This window comes from Podarcis liolepis (genome assembly GCF_965112155.1).
Source record: "Podarcis liolepis genome assembly, chromosome: 4".
NCBI lineage: Eukaryota > Metazoa > Chordata > Lepidosauria > Squamata > Lacertidae > Podarcis > Podarcis liolepis.
Window position 1 is genome coordinate 102553481 of NC_139558.1, and position 24945 is coordinate 102578425.

The following is a 24945-nucleotide window of genomic DNA, read 5'->3' on the forward strand; positions in this document are numbered from 1 at the left end:
ATATTCTTGTAAAGAAGCTGGTAAAATGCGGTCTTGACTATGCTACCACTCAGTGGATTTGTAACTGGCTGACTGACCGAACCCAAAGGGTGCTCATCAATGGTTCCTCTTCATCCTGGAGAAGAGTGACTAGTGGGGTGCCACAGGGTTCTGTCTTGGGCCCGGTCTTATTCAACATCTTTATCAACGACTTGGATGATGGACTCAAGGGCATCCTGATCAAATTTGCAGATGACACCAAACTGGGAGGGGTGGCTAACACCCCAGAGGACAGGATCACACTTCAAAACGACCTTGACAGATTAGAAAACTGGGCAAAAACAAACAAGACGAATTTTAACAGGGAGAAATGTAAAGTATTGCACTTGGGCAAAAAAAATGAGAGGTACAAATACAAGATGGGTGACACCTGGCTTGAGAGCAGTACATGTGAAAAGGATCTAGGAGTCTTGGTTGACCACAAACTTGACATGAGCCAACAGTGTGACGCGGCAGCTAAAAAAGCCAATGCAATTCTGGGCCTCATCAATAGGAGTATAGCATCTAGATCAAGGGAAGTAATAGTGCCACTGTATTCTGCTCTGGTCAGACCACACCTGGAGTACTGTGTCCAGTTCTGGGCACCACAGTTCAAGAAGGACACTGACAAACTGGAACGTGTCCAGAGGAGGGCAACCAAAATGGTCAAAGGCCTGGAAACGATGCCTTATGAGGAACAGCTAAGGGAGCTGGGCATGTTTAGCCTGGAGAAGAGGAGGTTAAGGGGTGATATGATAGCCATGTTCAAATATATAAAAGGATGTCACATAGAGGAGGGAGAAAGGTTGTTTTCTGCTGCTCCAGAGAAGCGGACACGGAGCAATGGATCCAAACTACAAGAAAGAAGATTCCACCTAAACATTAGGAAGAACTTCCTGACAGTAAGAGCTGTTCGACAGTGGAATTTGCTGCCAAGGAGTGTGGTGGAGTCTCCTACTTTGGAGGTCTTTAAGCAGAGGCTTGACAACCATATGTCAGGAGTGCTCTGATGGTGTTTCCTGCTTGGCAGGGGGTTGGACTCGATGGCCCTTGTGGTCTCTTCCAACTCTATGATTCTATGATTCTATGATTAATAAAAAAGAAGGGGTTGTCTGTCTGCCGGAGAGGAGGACCCTACTGGCCTAGGTTCACGTATCCTGTTTGAAAGGGGAAACAACTGAGGGACTTCCTGTGAAAATCTGGGTCAGGAATGCTGTTCCTGGAATGGACAAACACACAAGAGGTAACCGGCTGTGCATTCACATAAACAATACTCTTCTATATATTCTTATCACAATATCAAATGTTTATCTTGCACATAAACAACACATAAAGTGCAATAATATAGACGGAAGTCCCAATAAATCAGTTCATTCATAAAGACCAAATGTCTGCTAAATCCAAATTGGGGACTACTACAGTTCCACATTGTTGACAAGGGGTGATGGCCTGGGATTCAGACTTGGATGCTGAACCTGAGGGATCCCAGCCTGCACAGGATTCCCCGCCTCCAGAACCAGCTGAGCCAGGGCTGGGACATGAGCCTGAAGGGTCCTCACCTGTGCTGGATCCTCAGGTGCAGGCACCAGCTGAGTCTGCTCTGTCTCCTGAGGTGATGGAGGACCCATTGCCTGCAAGTGCTCCTCTCCCAGCCCTGTCAGGGGAAGCTGTGGTTGCCTCTGGGTCCGGTAACCCTCCAGCCTCTCCTGAGCTGCAGAGGCTCAGGGTTAGAGAGGGGAGTCACCAGAGGATCGGGGCCACCCTATGCCTCAGAGCAGAAAAAAGCCGGCCAGCCCCAGTTCCAAGTTGCAGAAGCAACATTGTTGGTTGCTAGTTCCTGCCTGAGCTCCTGACCCGCCCTGGCTATCTGCTTGCAAGCCTGTTCCTAACTTCACCCAACTCCATACCCTGCACCCAGCTTCAGCTACTACAGACTGCCTCCACATTGCACCTTTGACCAGACTGGACTTGGACCTAGCCTCTCGGGTAACCCACGGGACCAGCACAGTTTGCTCCTTGCCTCTCGGGTAAATTCAATGTATCCCCGGCCAGCTTTCCCATGTTTCTTGCCCAGAGCAAGCTGTATATTCAGGGGCGAGCCCGGAATTTCCCTGATGACCGCACCAAGGTGCACTTCCTGATCAGCTTGCTGTAGGACCGGGCAGCCAAGTGGGCACTGACGCTGCTCCAGCAAGACTCTCCCTTGCTGACAGACTATACAGGGCTTTGTTTTTTTAATAATATTTATTAAGATTTTACACAAAACAGACAAAACATATTTTTTTATTGGCAGTTGAAACAGGACAAGTCCACAGTGGCCGCCTACGCCACAGAATTTCGGACGTTGGCACAGGACTTGTCCTGGAATGACTCCGCCCTTCAGGACCAGTATCTCGAGGGGCTTTCGGATGAGATACTGGACCAGCTGGCATTGATGGATCGCCCCACCATGCTGGACACCCTCATTCAACGGAGCCTGCAGATAGACGATCGGTTGGAGGACCGTCGCCAGGCTCAGGGCCACCAGCACTCCCAGCTCCGGTCCTTCCCAGCAGTTCCAGGGCCACAGCCAAGTCGCTGGAGGAGCCAATGCAGCTTGGGGCAGCGCGGCCTCGCCTCTCTCCCTTGGAGAAGACTTGGTGTCTGGAGGGGAACCTGTGTCTCTACTGCGGCGGGACTGGACACTATGCCCAATCCTGTCCCGAGAAAATGCTGGCCACAGGGAAATGGCCAACCCCAGTAGCCGATGGCCCAGGCTACCTGGGGTCCCAAACATCGCATGATGGGCCCTCACCAGTGGAATTGCAACACCTCATGGTTCCGGTGCGTCTATACCCCCCTGGCGGGCCCTGGATTCTCACCCACGCTCTGGTAGATTCAGGGGAAACCCGCTCCTATATGGACTCTTCCTTCGCCGCCCATCATCAGGTGCCACTCCAGGACAAGCCAGAACCGGTACAGGTGGAGGCAATTGACGGACGGCTCCTGCACTCGGGGGCCGTTACTCAGGAGACTCAGCCCTTGGTCCAGTGTCACCAGTAGCACCAGGAGGTGCGCACCTTGGACATTGCCACCATGCCCCGGTTTCCCCTGGTGCTCGGGATGGACTGGCTGGAGTCTCACAATCTTCAGATCGACTGGGTCAGAGTGTGCGCTTCCCAAACCCGTGTCCCCATGCTTGGTCCAAGATGCTAGTGGCTGCCCCCACAGGGGAAGCTGCGTCAATGCTCCCCACTGATTATCAGGAGTACCAAGAAGTGTTCAAGGAACACTTGGTCTTTCAACTGCCCTGGCTCTCTAGGGGAACAGAGAAAACACGTCAGTACTTTATCTTATGTGCTGACCACAAAATATTCGTAGACCGATGTCCAGGAAAAACGCAAGAAGCGTGTTCCCAGAGATGGTGACCTCTGGCTCCAAGATAGGAGTAGGAACAGGAATACCCTTTTATGGTCAGGAGTGCAGGTAGGAAATCCCTTTTATGGTTAAGAGTGCTGGAGCAGGAACATCTGTGATGTCAACCTGGTGTACAAGCTGACGTGGCTGGGGAAGGGGGAGAGGGTGTCTGGAGGATATAAATACTACATGAAACTTCTTATTTCTTTGGACTTGCTGTGGACTCACCACACAAGTGCCTTCTGCTATATGGAGAGCAGAATAAACTCTTTCTTTGAACCAGCCTCGGCGTCATTTGACTTCCTTCCTCCTGTCCCGGAGCAATGCACACCCAATCAGTGAACTCCAATAAGGCTACAAAATTATATCCTCAAAGGGGGGAATTGTTATAAGAATTTTTAGGTGATATTTATATATATATATATATATATATATATATATATATATATATATATATATATAAAAATGTAACAAACAAACACATATATTAATATATAAACCACATGTCCAAAACCCACAGGAAAAGTCCTAAAGCCATTTTGACTCACTCTTTCAGTCACCTCAAATATTTCTCGAGATAAAAACAATGCACTCAGATTTCTGCTGTAGACTGCCTTTTCTGTGATGTATGTATGATGTTTCTGGGTGTGGTCTTGGACTCCAGGGCGGGCAATTAAAAATGTCTATATAAGGCCTTGCATGCATGGCTCGGCATCCTCCTCCTCTCTCCTGCGTGTGGTGGAGAACCCTGTTGCAACAGTTAATAAAGAACAGGCTTACTGGCTGCTTTGCTTCTCAATATTCTCTGGTTGGTCTCTGCTATTTTCTCCTACCAATAGAGAACCTACAAAAGGGCTGTATATGGGCTCTTGGGTACCCCATAAGGAAAAAGGAGCAGGGTTTTTTCCTTATATCACCTGCAATCATGTCTGCTGTGTTAGCAATTCACTCCTCCCATTGCTGGATATGTGGCTAGTATGTCACATGCCCCTGTTTATTTTCCTAGGCTTCGGAAGTGTAAGAACAGAAGTCAGTCTTATCTCTTCCGCTCTGCTGTGCTTTTGCACTGTTCTTTGTCTCCCTGTCTGCTGCTGAAGAAGAGAAAGGATGCCATTATGATCCATTTGGTGTCATCTGCAAATGTGATGAGCATCCCCTCATTTCCTTCATCCATGTCATTTATCAAGACCCTGCAGCACCCCTCTTGTCACTTTTCCCCAGGATGAGGAGGAACCATGAAGGAGTCCTCTTTGGGTTCGGTCCGTCAAATCCACCTAACAGTTACCTCATTCAGCCTCATTTTACCAGCTTCCTCACATAAATGTCGCAGAGGACTTTGTCAAAAGCCTTACTAAAATCGAGATGCACTGCTTCCAAAGCAGTTTCCTGATCAACAAAGTTTGTAACTCCATCCAAAAAAAGAAAAGAATAAAAATGGAGAGATTTCTCTGGCTTATATTGTTTGTGAGAAAGCCATGCTTTCATCCTGTATGTTTATATTGTAAAATTTTCAGATGAAGGGCAAATAAATTTTAAAAAGAATAAATGAGGATATTGACAAGCTGGAACATGTGCAAAGGAAGAAGATTTATGTATTTTTTAAATTGCGAAACCACCCGACCCAGTGGTGCCGACTCGAATAAAATATTGATGGGGGGCCAGGTAAGGCCCGCCTTGCACTATCAATCACATGATGCATGCATGCTATTTGAATGGCAATGCCTATAATGGCAGCAACTTTTTAAAAAAGTAATATTTTGAGCCAGTAGTTCAATTTCCCAGCAGCTCCCCTTGCCCCGGAGAACACTTCTGGCATTTCATCTCCTCTACAGTGGTGCCTCGCAAGACGAAATTAATTCATTCCGCGAGTTTTTTCGTCTAGCGAACGTGCTTGTTAGGGTGGTGCCGCTGTGCAAAAGCCTGCACATCCTTCCACTTCATGCAAATGTCCCTCAGTTCTTTGGAGGACAGCCGTTCCTCAGTTGCTTCCTCCTCTTCCAGCGTGGCCTGCTCCTGCGCAGCCTCTGCCTGCAGTTCGACCAGCTCCTGGGTGGTCAGCTCATGGTCGTGCTCCTCCACCAGCTCACAGACGTCCTCCTCTGTGACCTCCAGACCCATGGTCCTCCCCAAGGCAACAATGTCCTGCACCACTGTTGACTCTGGTGCATCAGAGTCACTTGGTGCCACACAGTCCGGCCACAGGCTGCGCCAAGTGCAATTCAAATTTCTCTGGCTGATCCCGTTCCAGGCCGTGGTGATCATCTTCAAGCAGGTGACGATGTCGAAGTGGTCCTTCCAGAATTCCCGCAGGGTGATGGTGGTGCAATCAGTCACCTCGAAGCATCGCCTGAAAAACTCCTTGGTGTAGAGTTTTTTGAAATTGGCGATGACCTGCTCATCCATCGGCTGGAGCAGTGGCATGGTGTTAGGTGGCAGGAACATGATGCTGATGAAGCTGAACTCCTCCAACAAGTCCTCCTCAAGGCCTTTAGGATGAGCAGGAGCATTGTCCATCAGAAGCAAAGCCTTCAGCGGCAGGTCATTGTCCAGCAGGTACTGTTTGACAGCAGGGCCAAAAGCAAGATTGACCCAGTCCACAAACAGCACACGTGTGACCCAAGCCTTACTGTTGGATCGCCACATGACACTCAGCTGCTCCTTGTCGACCTTGTGTTTCTTGAAGGCCTGTGGGTTCTCCGAGTGGTACACCAGCAGGGGCTTGATCTTCAGGTCAATGCTTGCGTTGGCACAGAAGAGCAGGGTCAGACGGTCCTTCATGGGCTTGTGGCCAGGCAACTTGGCCTCCTCCTGTGTGATGAAAGTCCTTTTGGGCATCCTCTTCCAAAACAGCCCGGTCTTGTCACAGTTGAAGACCTGCTGTGGAACGTAGCCCTCCGTCTTCACAGCCTCCAGGAACTCCGCTGCAAAGTCTTCAGCCGCAGGAACATCAGAACTGGCAGCCTCTCCATGCCTGACCACGCTGTGGATTCCAGATCTTGCCTTGAACCGGTCAAACCAACCTCTGCTTGCCTTGAAGACTTCTGGCTCGCCTGAGGTTCCTGGCTGTTCCCGGACAAGGTCTGCGTGCAAGGCCTTGGCCTTCTCACAAATGACAGCCTCAGTCACTGTGTCCCCTGCACGCTGCTTCTCTTCTAACCAGATGAGCAGCAACTTCTCGACCTCCTCCAGAACAGCTGGGTGGTTCTTCATGATCCTGGTGACTCCCTTGGCTGCATCAGTCACAAGGATCTTCTCCCTCATCTTCAGGATGGTCCCGATGGTCGATGGATTCCTCCCGTACTCCCTGGTGAGGTCTGTCACACACATTCCACCGTCGTGCTTCCGGATGATCTCCTTCTTCATTTCCAGCGTCACCTTCTCCTTCCTCTCGCCGGCCTCTGCAGCAGCAGTCTTCTTGGGTCCCATGGCAGCATAGCTCCTACCTTCGTAAACTCAGGAAAAAGAAAAAAAATCAGTGCTTCACACCCAAAAAATTCAAAAGCACCCAGCCACCCACCACACAATAATTCAAACCCAGAACCAAGTCCTTGAATTCCAAACACCCAACCCAAAATCCAAAAAAACCCAAAAAAGTTTTAAAAGTTTAACTTACGAAATGGCTGCAAATCACCAAAGTCTTCAAAATCCTCAAATGGCTGCAAAAGAAGTTTTGGAAAAGCTTTAAAAATCACCAAAGTCTTCAAAAACCTCAACTGTTCCCCCAGCCACCCACCCACCACACAGAAATTGCAAACCCCTCCCCAACTATTGCAAACCCCTCCCCAACTGTTCCCCCAGCCGCCCACCACACAGAAATTCAAACCCAGATTTTTTTAAAAAAACAACAACATGGCCCAATGGTCACAGAAAATCATAAAAATTCAAAAAAAACCCACACAAGCCCCCAGATTCTTGCACTTGAATTCCAAACACCCCAACCCAAAATCCAAAAACCTCAAAAAAAGTTTTAAAAGTTTAACTTACCAAATGGCTGCAAAAGAAGTTTTGGAAAAGCTTCAAAAATCAGCAAAGTCCTCAAAAACCTCAAAAAAGGCTACCACACCGCGTGCTATGCGTTGCTCCTCAAAGTCAAGTCGCAACTGCACCTCTTCAAGCAATGCACCCTGGGTATTAACAGTTTTATGAAAAAGGAAACAAACTTGCAAGACGTTTTCGTCTTGCGAAGCAAGCTCATAGGGAAATTCGTCTTGCGAAGCACCTCAAAAAATGGAAAACCCTTTCGTCTAGCGAGTTTTTCGTCTTGCGAGGCATTCGTCTTGCGGGGCACCACTGTACCTGTGTCCATTTGGTATGGCCCTTTCCAGGTTTTTTTCCGGCCCCTTGTGTTTGTCTTTCATTTGTTCTCCTTTGTGTGTTGCCAGTAGAAGCCACAATTCTGTGGGTACTCTAGGTGGTGCAGAAAGCGCCCAAAAGCTCCCTAGAGGTAGAAGTGCCGATCAAACTTCAATTTTGCGATCTATAAATTCCAATTAACCAACAGAGGGTGTCACAGGGCCAGCCTACCTTCCCTTTAAAGCAAACTCGGGTCTCTAGCTGTTTTTGGACTACAACTCCCATCATCCCTAGCTAGCCAGGACCAATGGGGAGGGATGATGGGAACTGTAGTCCGGGAGCTGTTGGGGACCCAAGTTTGGGAAACCTGCTTTAAAGCAACTTTTGCGTTTGTCCCACAAAGATGGGACCTGTCCACGTTTGTATTTTGTTTTTCTAATGACCTTTGTGCGTTTATTTTTTAATTTTTTAAGAGGGCAAATTGAAAGAGAAATTGTATGGCAAGTTGTGGAAGAATAAAAGGTTGCATTTAAAAAAAATAATAAATAAACCTGGGGGGTGGCCTCCTCAAATTGTTTTTTCAATTTTTTTTTATTGCTTTTCCAAATTTCTAAGAAGAAATGACATTACACAACACAACACACAACAAAAGAGAACACATTAGAATACAAAAGAAAAACATAGAAACAATTATTCCTTTCAAAACCCAATATACCTTACATTGTTAACTGACTTCTTCCAGTCCCCCCAACTGAATTTCATTGTATCACCTTGTAACAGTTCTTCAAAATCATATTTCTAATAAAATTATCTCCTATTTACTACCCTCGCCTCTTTTATTAGTATTCTAACCCTTCATATTTTACAACACGTTCATATTTTAGTCCTAAGCCTATTTGTTACTTCCAAGTGACTTCTCATTATCATATATAACAATATTTAGCTAAATATTCTTTAAGTTTCTTCCAATCTTCTTGTGTCTCCTCCTCTTTCTGGTCCCAGATTCTTCCAGGCAAAAAAGCAATTGCCTTAAGCGCTTCCTGTTGGGTCCTCTCCACATCAGGGACTGTCAGGGACTTTCCAATTCCGACAATCTTGTCTTGTGACCTGTAACTTCTGCCTTGACTTCTTGAATTTCTTTTTCAAAACTACAAATTCTTGTTTAAGCTCCTGTACACTCTGTTCGGTTCCTTTTCCTCCATCTGTTTTATTTCAGTCAACATTTGCATCACCAACTCTTCAAAAGTTAGTGCTTTAGAGCCTCTTCTGTCTTTAGGCTTGCTTTTATCAGGCTTACCTACACCATTAGCCAAAACTATTCCACAGTTTCAAGGTCCGCTCACCCAGACTCAGTCCACAGGTTTTTAGTACACAGACAGCTCAGCAGCTCCCCCTTTCAAAGTCTTATTCTTTTTAATAATAATAATAATAAAATTTATTATTTATATCCCGTCCTCCCCAGCCGAAGCCGGGCTCAGGGCGGCTAACAACAATCAAATAATCCAACATTCTAAAAACATTTCATTATAAAAATTAATTAAAATCAAATTAATGGCAACCGTTAAGCAAAATTCTGTGCAGGTTGCCAGAGGAGGGAGTCAGGCTGCGCCCTGACCAAAGGCCTGGTGGAACAGCTCTGTCTTGCAGGCCTTGCGGAAAGATGTCAAGTCCCGCAGGGCCCTAGTGACAGAGCGTTCCCCCAGATTGGAGCCGCAGCCGAGAAAGCCCTGGCTCTAGTTGAGGCCAGCCTAACCTCTCTGAGGCCTGGGACCTTGAGGATGTTATTATTTGCAGACTGTAGGTTCCTCTGTGGGTCCTGTAGGTACGAGGGTCCTAGCCCGTATAGGGCTTTAAAGGTTAAAACCAGCACCTTAAACCTGATCCTGTACTCCACCGGGAGCCAGTGCAGCTGGTATAGTACCGGATGAATGTGATCTCGCAGCGAAGACCCCATAAGGAGTCTCGCCGCGACATTCTGCACCCGCTGGAGTTTCTGGGTCAGTCTCAGGGGCAGCCCCACGTAGAGCGAGTTACAATAATCCAGTCTGGAGGTGACCGTCGTGTGGATCACAGTGGCTAGGTCAGGGTGAGAGAGATAAGGGGCCAACTGCTTAGCTTGGCGGAGATGGAAAAAAATGCCGCCTTTGTTATAGCTGTAATCTGCGCCTCCATAGAGAGGGAGGTATCGAAGATTACACCCAAACTCTTAACGGATGGTGCTGGCACTAATTGCACCCCCGCAAGAGATGGGAGTTGCCCCCTCAATCCCATATTGTCCCGTCCCAGCCACAGAACCTCTTCGAAGGATTTAACTTCAACCGGCTCCCACGTAACCATCCAGCCACAGCTTCCAAACATCTGGTCAGTGTGTCTGGGGCTGAGTCAGGATGGCCATCCATCAACAGATAGAGTTGGGTGTCATCGGCATACTGATGGCAGCCCAGCCCAAAACTCCGGACAAGCTGGGCGAGGGGGCGCATAAAGATGTTAAAAAGCATCGGGGAGAGTATCGCACCCTGAGGCACTCCACACACCAAGGAGTGGCGCGATGACAATTCCCCCCCCCAAGCGCCACCCTCTGTTCCCGACCAGAGAGAAACGAGCGCAGCCATTGAAGGACTGTGCCCTGAATCTCCACGTCGGCAAGGCGGTGGTCCAGGAGTTCGTGATCGACCATGTCGAAGGCTGTTGACAGGTCTAGAAGAATCAGCAGCCCCAACCCGCCTCGATCCAGCTGCCTGTGGAGATCATCTATTAGGGCGACCAGAGCCATCTCGGTCCCATGACCAGTGCGGAAGCCGGACTGGAATGGATCCAGAGCCGATGTTTCATCCAGAAACCTACCAAGCTGTTCAGCAACCGCTCTCTCAATCACCTTACCCAGGAATGGAAGATTCGAAACCGGGCGGTAATTGGATAGATCTAAGGGATCTAATGATGTTTTCTTTAAGAGCAGGCGCACCACTGCCTCCTTCAGTTCCCCTGGGAATATCCTGGTGCCAAGGGACAAATTGATGATATCCCCCAGGGGGGCCCACACCGCGTCTGGACACGCTCTAATCCGCCAAGACGGGCACGGGTCAAGAGGACAGTTGGTGGGCTTTCCAGCTCGGAGGAGTCTGTCCACATCAGCTGGGGATATCCGGTCAAAGTGGTCCAATACTGGACCAGAGGACAGTCGAGGGGCCTCCAGTTCCTTTATTGTATCCAAATTGGCAGGGAGGTCATGGCGGAGCAACAGGACCTTCTCCGCAAAAAAAGCTCGCAAATGCCTCACAGCTGTGTGTCAAATTGTTATTTAAATTTAGCTGTCCTTCAAGGGACGTTAAAGACCTAATTATACTAAATAATTGCGCCGGGCGAGAGCTAGCGGATGCACTGGAGGCCGAGAAGTAAGACTTCTTAGTGGCCTTCACTGCCATCTCATAGGTTTTCATAAAAACCCTATAAGATGTTCTTGAGGCTCCGTCACAGGCACCCCGCCATACTCGCTCTAGCTGTCTGAGGTCCCGCTTCATTTTCCGGAGCTCCTCGGTAAACCAGGGAGCCCGGTTTCTGCGGGGTCACAGAGGGCGCTTAGGTGCGATCTCATCGATGGCTGCCAGGAGCTGGATATTCCAGCCCTCAACAAGCTCAGTCAATGAGTTGCCAGGGGTAGCAAGGTCCCGCAAGGCTTGACGGAATCTATCAGGGTCCATCAGCCTCTGCGGGCGAGCCCAAATCGGCTCGCCACCTAAGCAGGGTGGGGGTGGAAAGTCAATCCTGGCTTTCAGAGTGCAGTGATCAGACCATGGCACCTTCATCGAAGGAGATGTGTGTTAGGATATTTCCGTTCCACCTTAAAAGGGAGCAGGATGTTTGTGTCACAGCCTGCGTATTTCCTGTTCACAGGATGTTTATGTTTTGCTGTTCCTTTCAACAGACACTGACTCAGAACGGTCATGTTTTTCTTTGTTCTGTTCAACGCTAAATAAAGTCTGTAAATATGCTCTCCTGCTGTGCAACTTTCTGGCTGTGCTTCTGCTGATAAAGAGTGTGCACGAGCCCTGGAATGTGGCAAGGTATTCCAGAAAACTCGTGTCGCTAATTGCTGGATCTGCGTGACTACGGGAGATCGATGGACGTCCGGCAGCCGGCTTAGGGCCATGATGGACTATATCTCCCTGGCAGTATCCCAACAACAGGTTATGGGCCCAGATTCACAGCACCTACAGGAGAGTAAGACTGCGACAGACTGAAAAGGTATGTGGCAAAGCGAAAGAGAAGGCTTAATTGGCCTGGGAGCTGCGCCAGAGAGGCTTCGTGATTAATGAGCTGCTAAGATAAGAAGTCTTTGAAGGCAAAAAGACTCACGGCTCAAAGGAAAAGCTGGAAATGGAATTTTTCCAAGCTTCTCAAGCTGCGGAGTGCCCAAAGTTAAATGGGCAAAATTATAAAACCTGGGCAAAATGGTGTGAAAGTTTGCTGCGTCAGTTTGGGGTGTGGCATACTGTGTCTGAGGCCCCTCCAGTTCCTCTGACAGAGAAATGGAAAGGCCAGAATTCAAAGGCCATTGACGTAATAGTCTTATCCGTCTCTCTGGAGGAAATCCAGACGCTTGCTGGCAACACCACTGCACGTAAGATGTGGAATGCTTTGAAAAAAGCTCACCAGCCAGTCATCCCAGCCCAGAGTTTGACTGCATCGGAGGTCCTGACTGTTTCCCAGAATGCGAGTGAATGCAGGGATGCTGAGGGCACCGGTTGCAGGCTGCAGGGGGAGCTGACCGTCACGTCATCCCAGGCAGCATTCCAGCCTCCAGGGGGAGCCAAGGAGTCGGCAGCTGAGAGCTCTGTTTCTCGTGGGAGCCAAGGTCATCACCTTTGCAGAGGCCGGAAAGGCAAAGGTAAACAGAGGCAGACGCCTGCAGATGGCCAGAAGCAGAGGGAGGGTGAAGAGCCCACGCCAGTGGAAAACAAGGTTTTGTTTGCTGGCACAGCTTCACCAAAGGCTAAAGGCACGTCTGCTGACCAGAAGCAGGGGAGCAAGCTGCAAAAGCCCACGCCAGTGGAAAACAAGGGTTTGCTTGCTGTAAAGACTGCTCCAACAGCCAAAGGCAGCTTTGTTGTTGATTCAGGCTGTACGCGCCATATTTCAAAAGATCGCCACCTGTTTATCTCCTTCACTCCTCAAGAAGGTGAGATCCACCTGGCTGACGGAAAGACGTTGCAAATCGCAGAAGGGACTGTGAAACTGGCAAGTCTGCAAATTACCATCAGAGGTGTACTTTATGTTCCGGGAGCTGCAAGCAACTTGCTCAGTGTCCCACAGCTTACTGGGCGTGGTTTTCAGATTTCCTTCAAGAGGAGCGTCTGTGTCATCAGAAAAGGCAAAGAGGACTATTTGTATGCAAAGTTTATGGATGGTTTGTTCCATATAACTTATGACGACACTAGTGCTGTTGTGTCTAATGCTGACTCTTCTTGTGTTGCACAAACTAACAAAGTTCTTCATGCAGGTTGCATTCACGATGCACATCGAAGATTTTGTCACCTCTCTTGGAAGGCATTGGCCAAGATGCCAGAGGTGGTTGAAGGTTTGACCATCAAACCCTGTAAATTTCACATGAAATGTGTATCTTGTGCAGAGAACAAGGTGAAGGTTGCTCCAAAAGGCAAGGAGTCTAGCAGGCAGGCTTCCAAACCCTACCAGCTAGTTCATGCAGACCTGGTTGGTCCTCTTGCGCCCTCTTTGGGGGGAGCAAGGTACTTCATGGTTCTAATTGATTCTTTTTCCAGGTACATTCATGTGTTTATGCTCGAGCAGAAATCACAAGCGTTTCCGAAGTTCAAGGCATTCTGTGCTTGGTTAGAGAATGTGCACGGTAAACGTATTGGCTGTCTGTTTACTGATCGGGGCGGGGAGTTCACTTCTCAGCAGTTTGAAGCTTTCCTGACTGAGAAGGGAATCCAGCATGACATGTCAATGCCTAGATCGCCATGGATGAATGGGCTTGCGGAGTGAGCAAATCAAACATTGCTGCAAGGAATGAAAACCTTGTTGCATGATGCCAATCTCCCTGATAAGTTTTGGGGGGAAGCTCTGTGCAATTTTGTTTACACCTTTAATCGCAGGTTGTCATCACCTATTGGTTGTACCCCCTATGAGAAGATGTTTGGCAAGAAGCCCAACATCAAGCACATGAGAATCTTTGGTTCTGACATGTGGGTACACACCCCACAAAGCAACAAGCTTGGGAAGCGTGGGGCACATGGTTTGTTCATGGGGTACGAAAAAGGGGCATACAGGGTATGGATGACTAACTCTAAGTCCATTAAGTTCACAAGGAGTGTTGAGTACAATCCTAAGTGGGGGGGAAATGTGGGAATTTTCCAGAGTTACCCAGAGGAGGATGAAGGTGATGTCAAGCAAGCAGCTAAAGCTGAGGAAGCTGCTGAGGATGATGATGAGAGTTCGGATTCCAGTTCAGTGGGCGGCGCTGCTGCTGGTGTCAGTGACAGTGATGACACAGCAGACTACAAGAGCGCAAAGGCCTCAGTCAGACCATCTGATGCGTCTGACAATGAACTGGAAGAACCACTGTTCACCATTGGTCACTTTTCTCCTAAGAAAGAGGAGATGAGTCAAGAAGACTTGCGTCTAGTACGCAGATCTGAGAGAGCCACGAAGGGCAGACCTCCGAAGAAATATGCTGATGAGTTTGCTAAGACAGCAACTGCTGTTCTTAGTAGCTCAGAGAAGGTGTGGGAACCTTCAAGCTTCAAAGAGGTTCAGGAGTTAACCTCTAAAGATGCTGAGCCTTGGCTTAATGCCATGAAGGCTGAAGTTGATTCCTTGAACAGGAACCAAACTTGGGAACTGGTACCGGTAGTCCCAGGAATGAGACTGGTTGGCAGCAAATGGGTCTTCAAGGCCAAGACAGACCAGAATGGCAAGGTAGTCAGACACAAAGCCAGATTGGTTGCCAGAGGTTTTTCACAGGTGCCAGGACAGGATTACCACGAGACCTACTCACCCACAGTCAAGTATGAGAGCATTCGGCTGATGCTCAAGATCGCTGCGGAGGAGAAACTGCATGTTTCCCACCATGGCATTAATACAGCTTTTTTGTACGGGATTTTGGGGGAGGAGCTGTACATGCTTCCACCTGACGGGATGCAGATACAGAAGGGAATGGTCTGTAAACTGCAGAAATCCTTATATGGTCTCAAGCAGAGTGCCAGGTGTTGGAACACAAAGCTCACTGAGACGTTGCTTTCTCTAGGTTTTCACCAGGGCAAAGCTGATCCATGTGTGTTTGTCAAGGAGGAGGGACAAAACAAACCGTATTGTTTATGTTTTGTTGATGATCTTCTGATGTTTTGGAAGAATCAGGCTTTTTACCAAAGCACCCTAGCTCAGCTGAAGGAGCACTTTGACATGAAGGATCTTGGTGAGGTATCCAACTATCTTTCTCTGCAGGTGGAGAGGGACCAAGCAGGTAATTTTCTGGTACACCAAACACAGAAAATTGCTGATGTGTTACCCAGGTTGAATTTGGTTGATGCAAACCCAGCAGACACACCGATGGTGACAGGTTACCAGGTAGACAGTACTGCTGAAGCGTTTTCTGACACAACGCTGTACAGATGCATTCTAGGCAAGTTGAATTTCATTGCCAGATGTTCAAGACCTGACATAGCTGTAAGTTGTAATCTGCTTAGCAGACATGCTAACAATCCTACTGTTCAGGATTGGAAAGCTCTGAAGCGCATAGCCCGCTATTTGAAAGGAACTATGCACTACAGGCTGAGGTTCACCAGTCAAAAGACTGGAGGTCTTGAAATCTTTGCTGATGCAGGTTTTGAAAGTGACACCACGGATGGTACAAGCACTTCTGGAGTATGCTACATGTACAACCACTGCCTGTTTGACTGGTTGTGCAAGAAGCAGACGACAGTGAGCCTAAGTTCCTGTGAAGCAGAACTCAATGCTCTGTCAGTTTCACTCATAGATTGTGAATGGTTGATGCAACTGTTTAAGGACGTCAGAGTGTCTGTAAAATGTCCTGTACAAGTGTATCAAGACAATAGATCGTGTTTGGCTTTGCTGAACTCAAGAGAGTTGCAAGCAAAGGACCAAGTACTTGCAGATTAAGCTACATCGTGCAAGAGAGTGTATTCAGAAAGGACTCATTCAGGTGTCCTACATGCCAGGAAATGAAATTCCTGCTGATCTGTTGTCTAAGGTTGTTAACAGAGAACAACTTAAGGTTTATGTACAAAGGTTGCAATTGGGTTGAACCACAGGTACTACAGGTTACACGGAAAGGGGGAAGGTGTTAGGATATTTCCATTCCACCTTAAAAGGGAGCAGGATGTTTGTGTCACAGCCTGCGTATTTCCTGTTCACAGGATGTTTATGTTTTGCTGTTCCTTTCAACAGACACTGACTCAGAACGGTCATGGTTTTCTTTGTTCTGTTCAACGCTAAATAAAGTCTGTAAATATGCTCTCCTGCTGTGCAACTTTCTGGCTGTGCTTCTGCTGCTAAAGAGTGTGCACGAGCCCTGGGATGTGGCAAGGTATTCCAGAAAACTCGTGTCGCTAATTGCTGGATCTGCGTGACTACGGGAGATCGATGGACGTCCGGCAGCCGGCTTGGGGGCATGATGGACTATATCTCCCTGGCAGTATCCCAACAACATGATCACATCTATACCAGTGCCAAAGATCAAATCCAGTGTGTGGCCTGCTTGATGTGTGGGGCCCGAAAGAAACTGGGAGAGCCCTAGTGTCACCATGGAAGACACCTGGTCCAGAGCCTGTGAGGAGGGAGTGGCATCAGCATGGATGTTGAAGTCCCCCAATACCAATAGGTTAGGGAACTCCAAGGCCCAGCCGGCCACCACCTCCAGCAGGCCTGACAGGGTGGCTGCTGGTGCGCTAGGTGGCCGGTACACCAGCCAGACAGCCAAGCTCACCTCAGAGCCCCACACTAGGCCAACACATTCAATGCCGGGGATCGATGGCGATGGTAGAGCCCTGAAAGAACAATCTTCCCAGATTAATAATGCCACCCCTTCCCCCCCGGCCCACAGTCCGTGACTGGTGGAGGACGGAGAAACCCGGGGGCGCCATCTATCGTAAGGTAACAGTTTGCCTTTGCGCACCCAGGTCTCCGTCACACAAGCCAGGTTGACCCCCTGCGAGGTAAAGAAATCTTGCAGAGCGGCGGTTTTGTTGCCTATAGACCTGGCATTGCACAACACCAGTGACGGAGGTGAGTAATCCTTGCTCACCCTACCCTCGTCCCTCGGAATGGGGCACAGATTGGAAGGGGTACGAGCATATCCGTATCTCGATCCCCTTCGCCTATCGCCAATCTTTTACTCTTCTTATTCCTATTGAAAAGCATCCAAAATTGATTTGAACTCTTGTAACCAATTCCAGGAGGGTAAAACATACACTGTACAATGTTTCAGCAAGTTCAGACAGCTGCAGTTACTTTGTAATCCCCAAAGAGGAAAACAAAAGTTGAAAGTATCCTCTCCCTTTGTGACGTAATAATGGAGTCTAGCCTTTCCTCACTGGGAGGTCCGCTTCCAGAAAGCAAGAGTCTATTCTCTGTCAAATCTATCTCATGCAGGGTCCCAATTCAGTCAAATTCTCCCCCCTTCCCCCTGCAGAAAGAGGGGCTTGGAGTATTTCCTTGAAAGTTTTTAGCACGTCTTTTAAAGTTACGGCTTCGGTCAGTGGTAACTGCTTTCACTGTCTCTTCAGTGGAAAGGGATCGACCTCTGTGTTTAAATCCCTTCCAGTCCAGTTTAATGTCCAAATGCAAATCCTTTTTACTCACAGTTTTCCAATCTTAATTTAGTCCGAGAAATTGGTCACTCACAATCACCGGGCTTTGGAGCTTCGCGCAGTGAAGGAAGCGAGTCAATTCCACAGTACCGTCTCCAATCCCGCTCGCTCTCGGAGCTCTTACTAGCGCTTACTGGGGAGCAGGGGAGTTGCTAAGGGTATCCGCGGTAACACCAGGTTCTCAGAAAGCTCAATCTGAGGTATTTTTCAGGGTTCCGCGACGCTCTCACGATCACCCCAATCGTGAAATCGCTGGGGCTCTTTCAGGCGAAAGAGCTCCCGTCCGCCATATATCGGGCGGCCAACCGGAAGTTCTCCTCAAATATTTTATGGGGGCGGCAAAGACCCCCAGGCCTTTAATAGTTGGCACCTATTCCCTACACCCACAGGTCTGAGGAATGTTACAACATAAAAACACAAAAAACCACATTAAAAGGGCAGTAGATGTCAATCAGCTAAAGGCCTGTTTATAAAGATGCGGATTGGCCAGGCTCCAAAAGCTGTATAATGTTTTTTCCGACCTTTGTATGGATTCTTTTATGGGAAGTGAGACTGTATTTCTGAATGAAGTTCTTTCCACATTCCACACACTGATAGGGTTTCTCCACTGTGTGTATTCTCTGATGGGAAGTGAGATGGGAGCTCTGACTGAAGGTTTTTCCACATTCCACACACTGATATGGTTTCTCCCCTGAGTGAATTCTTTGATGGGAAGTGAGATTGGAGCTCTTACTGAAGCTCTTTCCACATTCAAAGCACTGATATGGTTTCTCCCCTGTATGAATTCTTTGATGGGAGGTGAGAGAGGAGCTGTCAGAGCTGCTTGAAGATCCTAGCTCACAGAGGATCACGCTAGCCAGCGGTCATTAAGTAAAAGTCTTTATTGAATTACAGTTTCCATTCTCACGCTGCTGCGCGCAACTCTACGTCTAGTAGCTAGATCGGCGAAGCTCCGTCTGAGTCTCCGCCCCGTGTGCACCAACTTAATATCCTAGCCTTGCTCCACCTTTTCCGCCTGACTGTCCTCCTCTGGGTCCCTCTACCCCCCGGGGCTTCTTCCTTCCGGGATTCTTCTGACGCTGACCCGGACCCTCCTGCCTCCTTGCGCCGGGCTTTAGGACCTGGCTCCCTTTCGGGGCTGCTTACTGCGCCGCCTTCCTCTGCATTTGAACTTGGCGCGCGCGCCCAACCTTCCACTTTCCTCTTAACCGTTTCTTCGCTCCCCGATGGAGGTGTGGCCACTCCTGACTCATGTCCTCCCTCCTGTGGTGAGCTGCCAGCGCTTCCCCCCTGGCTCCCTTCCTCTTCCCTGCTTCCTGGCGGTGACGCTGGTCCCGATTTCCAGCTGCTCCCCCCTGAGTCCCCTCTGGCTCTATCTTCCTGGGGTGCCCCCCTAGACTCCCCCCTTGCCCTGGCCACTGGTGCTCCTTTCTGTGAATCCTCTGATTCACTGGAAAGACTAGGAGATCTCGGGTCGTCGTCATCACTCATCTTTTCTTCTGCCTCCTCCCCTTCGCTCTCTGTTTCCTCCCTTGCCCGTGCCTCTGCTCCTAGACCCCTGACATCCATCCCCCCCTCGAAGCCCCCCATTCCCCCCTCCCCTCCTTCCGGTGCCGGAGCTGGGGGCTGCTGTTGCAAAGGGACGAACGTCGGATATCGGTCGCTTCCCGTGGCGGGCCTCCATCTGAAGTCTCGCGGGTCTTCCTCCTTGCTCTCGTCGACAACGGTCACCTCCGCTTCCATCTCTGTGCCGCCGTGCTCGAAACCAGGGTCGTCCCCGAAAACGTCCATGTCCGTCTCTCCCTCACTTCCTCCTGGCGGTGTTGCTCGTCCTGGGCCTTCCAGCCACCGTCTGCGGAACTGCTCCTCTGGTCTATCGTCCCACCAATACGAGGGTTCTGATGCAGATCCCGAGGGTGACCCCTCCGGGGAACGGACGTCTTGTGTCGGGTCCTCGTCCGAGTCGAACCCCCGGAAAGTGCTGGCCGAAAGCGTGGGCGTGAAAAGCCAGTCGTCGAAAAAGTCTGCTGGCATAGGTCTATGGGGGAAGAGGGCATGAAACTCGTCTTTGAGGAGAGGTTCGTCCAAGGCGTAGCCCGGCACCCAGCTGTTCGCACTGGCCGGGGTGCCCTCCTTGGCGAGAAAGTATTCTACCCCCTCTTCCCCCCATCTGGAGTCCAAAATCTCCGTGACTTCGTTGATGCGCTCCTTCTGTGCCACTCCCGCGTGCCCTGTTCTGTCTCTGACCGGACTCGGCGCTGTTCCGGGTTCCTGGAACCTGTGCGGTGCCTTGTAGGGAGTGAGCACCGCTCTGTGGAATACCGGATGCATTCTGGAACCCTCCGGAAGTGCCAGTCTGAAAGCTACCGGGTTGACCTGCTCTTCGACTTGGTAGGGCCCCAGTTGTTTATGCCCTAGTTTCTTCTTGGCCAACGACCTGGCCGGCACTGCGTGGGCTGCTAACCAAACCCAGTCTCCCACGTGGAGCTCTTCGCCAACCCTTCTGTGCTTGTCCGCTTGTACCTTGTATGCGTGTTTGGCCAGCTCCAGGTGGCGCCTCAGCTGATCGTGGACTTCCTGCAGCTCCGACGCGAACGCATCTGCTGTCTGCGGCTCCCCCTCCCCCATTCTTTCCAGTCCCGGGAAGGTTCTGGGGTGCCTCCCGTTGTTGGCGAAGAACGGCGTGACCCCCGTGGACACGTGCTTCGTGTTGTTGTAGGCGAACTCGGCAAGCGGCAGGTAATCCACCCACGTCGCAGGCTGTTGATTTGCATAACATCTCAGGTACTGCTGCATGATGGCATTGACCCGCTCTGCTTGCCCGTTGGTCTGCGGGTGTCTCGCCGACGCCAGGTTGATCTTGACGTTCAGGAAGCCCATCAGCTTCTGCCAGAAATTCGAGATGAACTGCCGCCCCCGGTCGGACAGAATAGACCGTGGCAGACCGTGAACCTTGAACACGTGGTCTATGAACAGTTTGGCGGTTTGCTCCGCCGTGGCCACCTTAGCACACGGAATGAAATGCGCCATCTTGGAAAACAGGTCCACCACCACCAGCACTGCCGTCTTGCCCCTCGAGCTGGGCAGATCCGTGACAAAGTCCAGGGCCACCCTTTCCCAAGGTTCGACCGGAGTTTGCAGCGGTTCCAACAGTCCGGCCGGCGGTTTGTGCACTGGTTTGGCCCTCTGGCAGGTGTCACACCTCGCCACGTAGTCTGCGACCTCCCCTCTCATTCCAGGCCACCAGAAATCCCTGGCTACTAATTCCACCGTCTTCTCCTTGCCAAAGTGCCCGGCCGTGGGCGCGTCGTGCAGCTGCTGCAGCACCTTGGCGCGAAGGTCGTCTCCCGGCACGTAGATGGCCCCCTTACGGATGAGCAAACCATCTCGTAGCTGGAAACCGTCGGCCGCAGCCGTGCCCTTTTGCACCTCTGCCATCTTTGCTTGCGCGAAGGAGTCATCCTGTAACGCTCGTCGCACCGCCTCCAGGTCCACAGTGGCCGCGGCGCACGCCCATACTGTTGGTGCGAAGATGTGCATGGCGGCCGCTGGCGTTGCGTCCTCCAGATACTGTGGCTTACGGGAGAGGGCGTCCGCCATGATGTTAGTGTCCCCCGGGACATACTCTATGCGGAAGTCGAAGTTCGCAAAAAACTCCGCCCAACGTATCTGCCTCTGGTTTAGGAACTGTGCCGTGCGCCAGTGCTCCAGATTCTTGTGGTCCGTGCAAACCTGCACCGTGTGCTTGGCGCCGATCAGGAAGTGCCTCCACGCTTTGAACGCTGCATGAATGGCCAGCAACTCCCTGTCCCAGATGGTGTAGTTCTGCTCGGACTTGCTGAGCTTCCTGGAGTAAAACGCTGCCGGTCGCCACACCCCCTGCTGGTCCTTTTGCAGCAGGACCGCCCCCACGGCTCTGTCCGAGGCGTCTGTCTCCACCCTCATCGGCCTGCTGGGGTTGACGTGAAGCAGCTGCTCTTCCGACGCGAAGAGACGCTTGAGTGCCTGAAAGGACTGCTCCGCCTCCTCTGTCCAAACGAACTTCTTTTTCTTGGAGCTAAGCGTGTCTGTGATGGCCGCTGTCTGCATCGCGAAGCCCTTGATAAACTTGCGATAGAAGTTCGCAAAGCCGACAAACCTCTGGACCTCCTTCCGGTTGCGTGGACTCTTCCAATCCAATACCGCGCGAACCTTGGCGCTGTCCATGGCGAGCCCCTTGTCAGACAACTTGTAGCCCAGAAAATCCACCTCCGTCACGTCAAATTGGCACTTCTCCAGCTTGGCGTAGAGCCTATGTTGCTTTAGTCTGGTCAGCACTTCCTTGACGTGTCTGTCATGCTCCTGCTGCGATTCCGAAAAGATCAGGATGTCATCTAAGAAACAGACGCACGTCTTGTAGAGAAGTCCCGCCAACACGTGATGCATGAAAGCTTGAAAAACGTGGGAGCCATTTTGCAATCCAAAGGGCATAACTCTGTATTCGTAGGTACCCAGTGGCGTGAACATGGCCGTCTTCCACTCATCTCCCTCCCGCATACGAATGAGGTTGTACGCCCCTCGCAGGTCTAACTTGGTGAACACTTTTCCCTTCCGCACCTTCGCCAGGAGGTCGTCGATTCGGGGCATGGGGAAGTCCGACGGCTTGGTCCCATTGTTTAAAATGCGATAGTCCACGACCAGTCTTTTTTGGGGCGTGTCTCGCTTTTTAACAAAGAATACTGGACTGCCCCCCGCTGCCTTGGACTCTCGGATGAAACCGCGCTCCAAATTATGATCTATGAACTGTTTGAGTTCCTGCAGCTCGTCCTCTGACATGGAATACAGTTTCCCCTTAGGCAGCGCCACCCCCGGCAGCAGGTCAATCTTGCAGTCATATGGTCTGTGAGGGGGCAGCCTGTCCGCCTCCTTCTCGCAGAAAACTTCCAAAAATTCTGCGTACTTGTGGGGAATCGCTTGCAGCGTGCCTAGCAGCAGCTGTGACTCCTCTTCCTCTCCTTCCTGCCGGGGCACGATGCAGTGTTCAGCACAAAAGGAAGAGCCGAAGATCAGCTGCCTCTGGTACCAAGCCAGCGTTGGGCTGTGCTTGTCCAGCCAACTCATTCCCAATACAATGGGCGTATCCGATAGTTGAGTGACATTGAAGCTGATGATTTCTTTGTGATTTCCAAGTCGCATCTCCATGGGCGGCGTCTGCTTCACCACTTGCCCCCCTAGCAACTCCCTGCCATCCACCGTGACAACCTGCAGGGGCAGTGTGGCCGGCAGCAACTGTATAGCGTGTTTGTCGACAAAGTCCTGCCCTATAAAGTCCGCGTTGCTGCCCGAGTCAACTGTGATGGGCACGTCAGTGGTGATTCCATTGGGCAGCTGGAGAGATGCGGTGAGCCTCACCACTGGTTTGGGCGGGAGGGGGTTCACGGGCTGTAAAACCTCTGGGGACTGCGTCACTAACACGTCTGGCTGGGCCCCAGGGCCTCTTCCTCCAGCCAGACTGCGTCGTTTCCCTGCTGTGGTCCCCCTTGCTGCGGTGCTGCAGTCACCATTGCCGAGGCTGCAGTAAGCTTGTGGAGCCTCTGGGGACACTCTTTTGCCATATGCCCTGGCTCCTCACAGACGTAACACTTCCTGTTCCCTCTAGGAGGCTTCGCTTTCACTGCTGCCGGTGCTAGGGCTCTGGTTGCTGACTGAGCCCTTGCACCTCCAACCTCCATAGGTTCGGCTCCTCCTCCTGGCGGAGGCGTGGATTGCGCCCGCGCTGCTTCTCTGGGAAGGAAGGAGGGGCCCCTGGCTGGTTCGCGCCCTCCACGCCCTTCGTCCCTGCTCCACGGACGGTCTTCCAGCCTCACCCCCACTGCCAGTGCCCTCTGAACGACCTCCTGGGTGGTTCGGGGTCTCTCCCCCCTCGCGATCTCATCTTTAATCGAGTTGTGCAGCCCCTCCCAAAAGAGGTCTCTTACAGGAGCCGAATCTCTGTCCCATTCCAGGGCACTGACCAAGGCGAAAAAGCGGGCATGATACTGCCTGACGCTGGCCCTCCCTTGTCTCAGCCCATGCACCTCCTTCCGTGCAAGATCCACGTCAATACTTGATAAAAAACACCCATCCATCGCTTTAATAAAGGCATCTGCATTCTGGAGCGCCGGATCCTTATCTCTCCATAAATTGCGTAGCCATGCTTTCGCATCCCCATGCAGATGGGACATGATGAACCCCACTCTCTCTTGTTCATCTCTAAAGTCTTTATGCAGCAGTTGCAGTGCGCACAGTACGTCGGCTCTAAAGTTGGGATACTGTTGCAGGTTCCCATCGAAGTGAGAGACCAGCCCGCCTGTCCGTCTCGCCAACCCAATTCCCTCCTGCCGGGGTGTCTGCTTTGTCAGCACGTCTAACCTGACCTGGAGATCCCTGCAGGCGGCAGCTGCCTCCTCCTCTCTCTTCCTGGATGCGAGAGCCTCGGCGTTCAGTTGTGCCACTGCTTTTCTGAGTTCCTCTATCTGCTGCTCAGCCGTCATGTCGTCTGCCGTTCGTGAGCTCGCTAGTAGGCACCTGTTTCTCTCCCCTCCTCGAGGCTGTAGATGCCCACAATCGTGAGACGGAGCTTACTGTCAGAGCTGCTTGAAGATCCTAGCTCACAGAGGATCACGCTAGCCAGCGGTCATTAAGTAAAAGTCTTTATTGAATTACAGTTTCCATTCTCACGCTGCTGCGCGCAACTCTACGTCTAGTAGCTAGATCGGCGAAGCTCCGTCTGAGTCTCCGCCCCGTGTGCACCAACTTAATATCCTAGCCTTGCTCCACCTTTTCCGCCTGACTGTCCTCCTCTGGGTCCCTCTACCCCCCGGGGCTTCTTCCTTCCGGGATTCTTCTGACGCTGACCCGGACCCTCCTGCCTCCTTGCGCCGGGCTTTAGGACCTGGCTCCCTTTCGGGGCTGCTTACTGCGCCGCCTTCCTCTGCATTTGAACTTGGCGCGCGCGCCCAACCTTCCACTTTCCTCTTAACCGTTTCTTCGCTCCCCGATGGAGGTGTGGCCACTCCTGACTCATGTCCTCCCTCCTGTGGTGAGCTGCCAGCGCTTCCCCCCTGGCTCCCTTCCTCTTCCCTGCTTCCTGGCGGTGACGCTGGTCCCGATTTCCAGCTGCTCCCCCCTGAGTCCCCTCTGGCTCTATCTTCCTGGGGTGCCCCCCTAGACTCCCCCCTTGCCCTGGCCACTGGTGCTCCTTTCTGTGAATCCTCTGATTCACTGGAAAGACTAGGAGATCTCGGGTCGTCGTCATCACTCATCTTTTCTTCTGCCTCCTCCCCTTCGCTCTCTGTTTCCTCCCTTGCCCGTGCCTCTGCTCCTAGACCCCTGACAGGACCTATCAGTGAAGCTCTTTCCACATTCCATGCAC

The 24945-nt window shown here is 50.9% G+C and overlaps 2 protein-coding genes and 1 long non-coding RNA gene across 4 annotated transcripts in view; all 3 read right to left on the reverse strand.

Annotated features, from left to right (window-relative positions):
• The window catches only part of LOC310705117 (uncharacterized protein), a 134768-nt gene that overhangs the window by 35254 nt on the left and 74569 nt on the right, over nucleotides 1-24945 (reverse strand). The gene's annotated exons all lie outside the window — the stretch shown is intronic.
• Nucleotides 5293-7707, reverse strand: LOC310705783 (tigger transposable element-derived protein 1-like; the record flags this gene model as incomplete). The annotated part of the gene is made up of 2 exons (XM_083500606.1): nucleotides 7399-7707; nucleotides 5293-7070 (listed from the first exon to the last, which is right to left on the reverse strand). The coding sequence occupies exon 2, from the start codon at nucleotides 6838-6840 to the stop codon at nucleotides 5293-5295; it is 1548 nt and encodes a 515-aa protein (XP_083356732.1). The 5' UTR covers nucleotides 6841-7070; nucleotides 7399-7707.
• On the reverse strand, nucleotides 8586-18358 carry LOC310705456. The gene is made up of 2 exons (XR_014525302.1): nucleotides 17277-18358; nucleotides 8586-8680 (listed from the first exon to the last, which is right to left on the reverse strand). It is a non-coding gene; the product is annotated as an uncharacterized lncRNA (long non-coding RNA).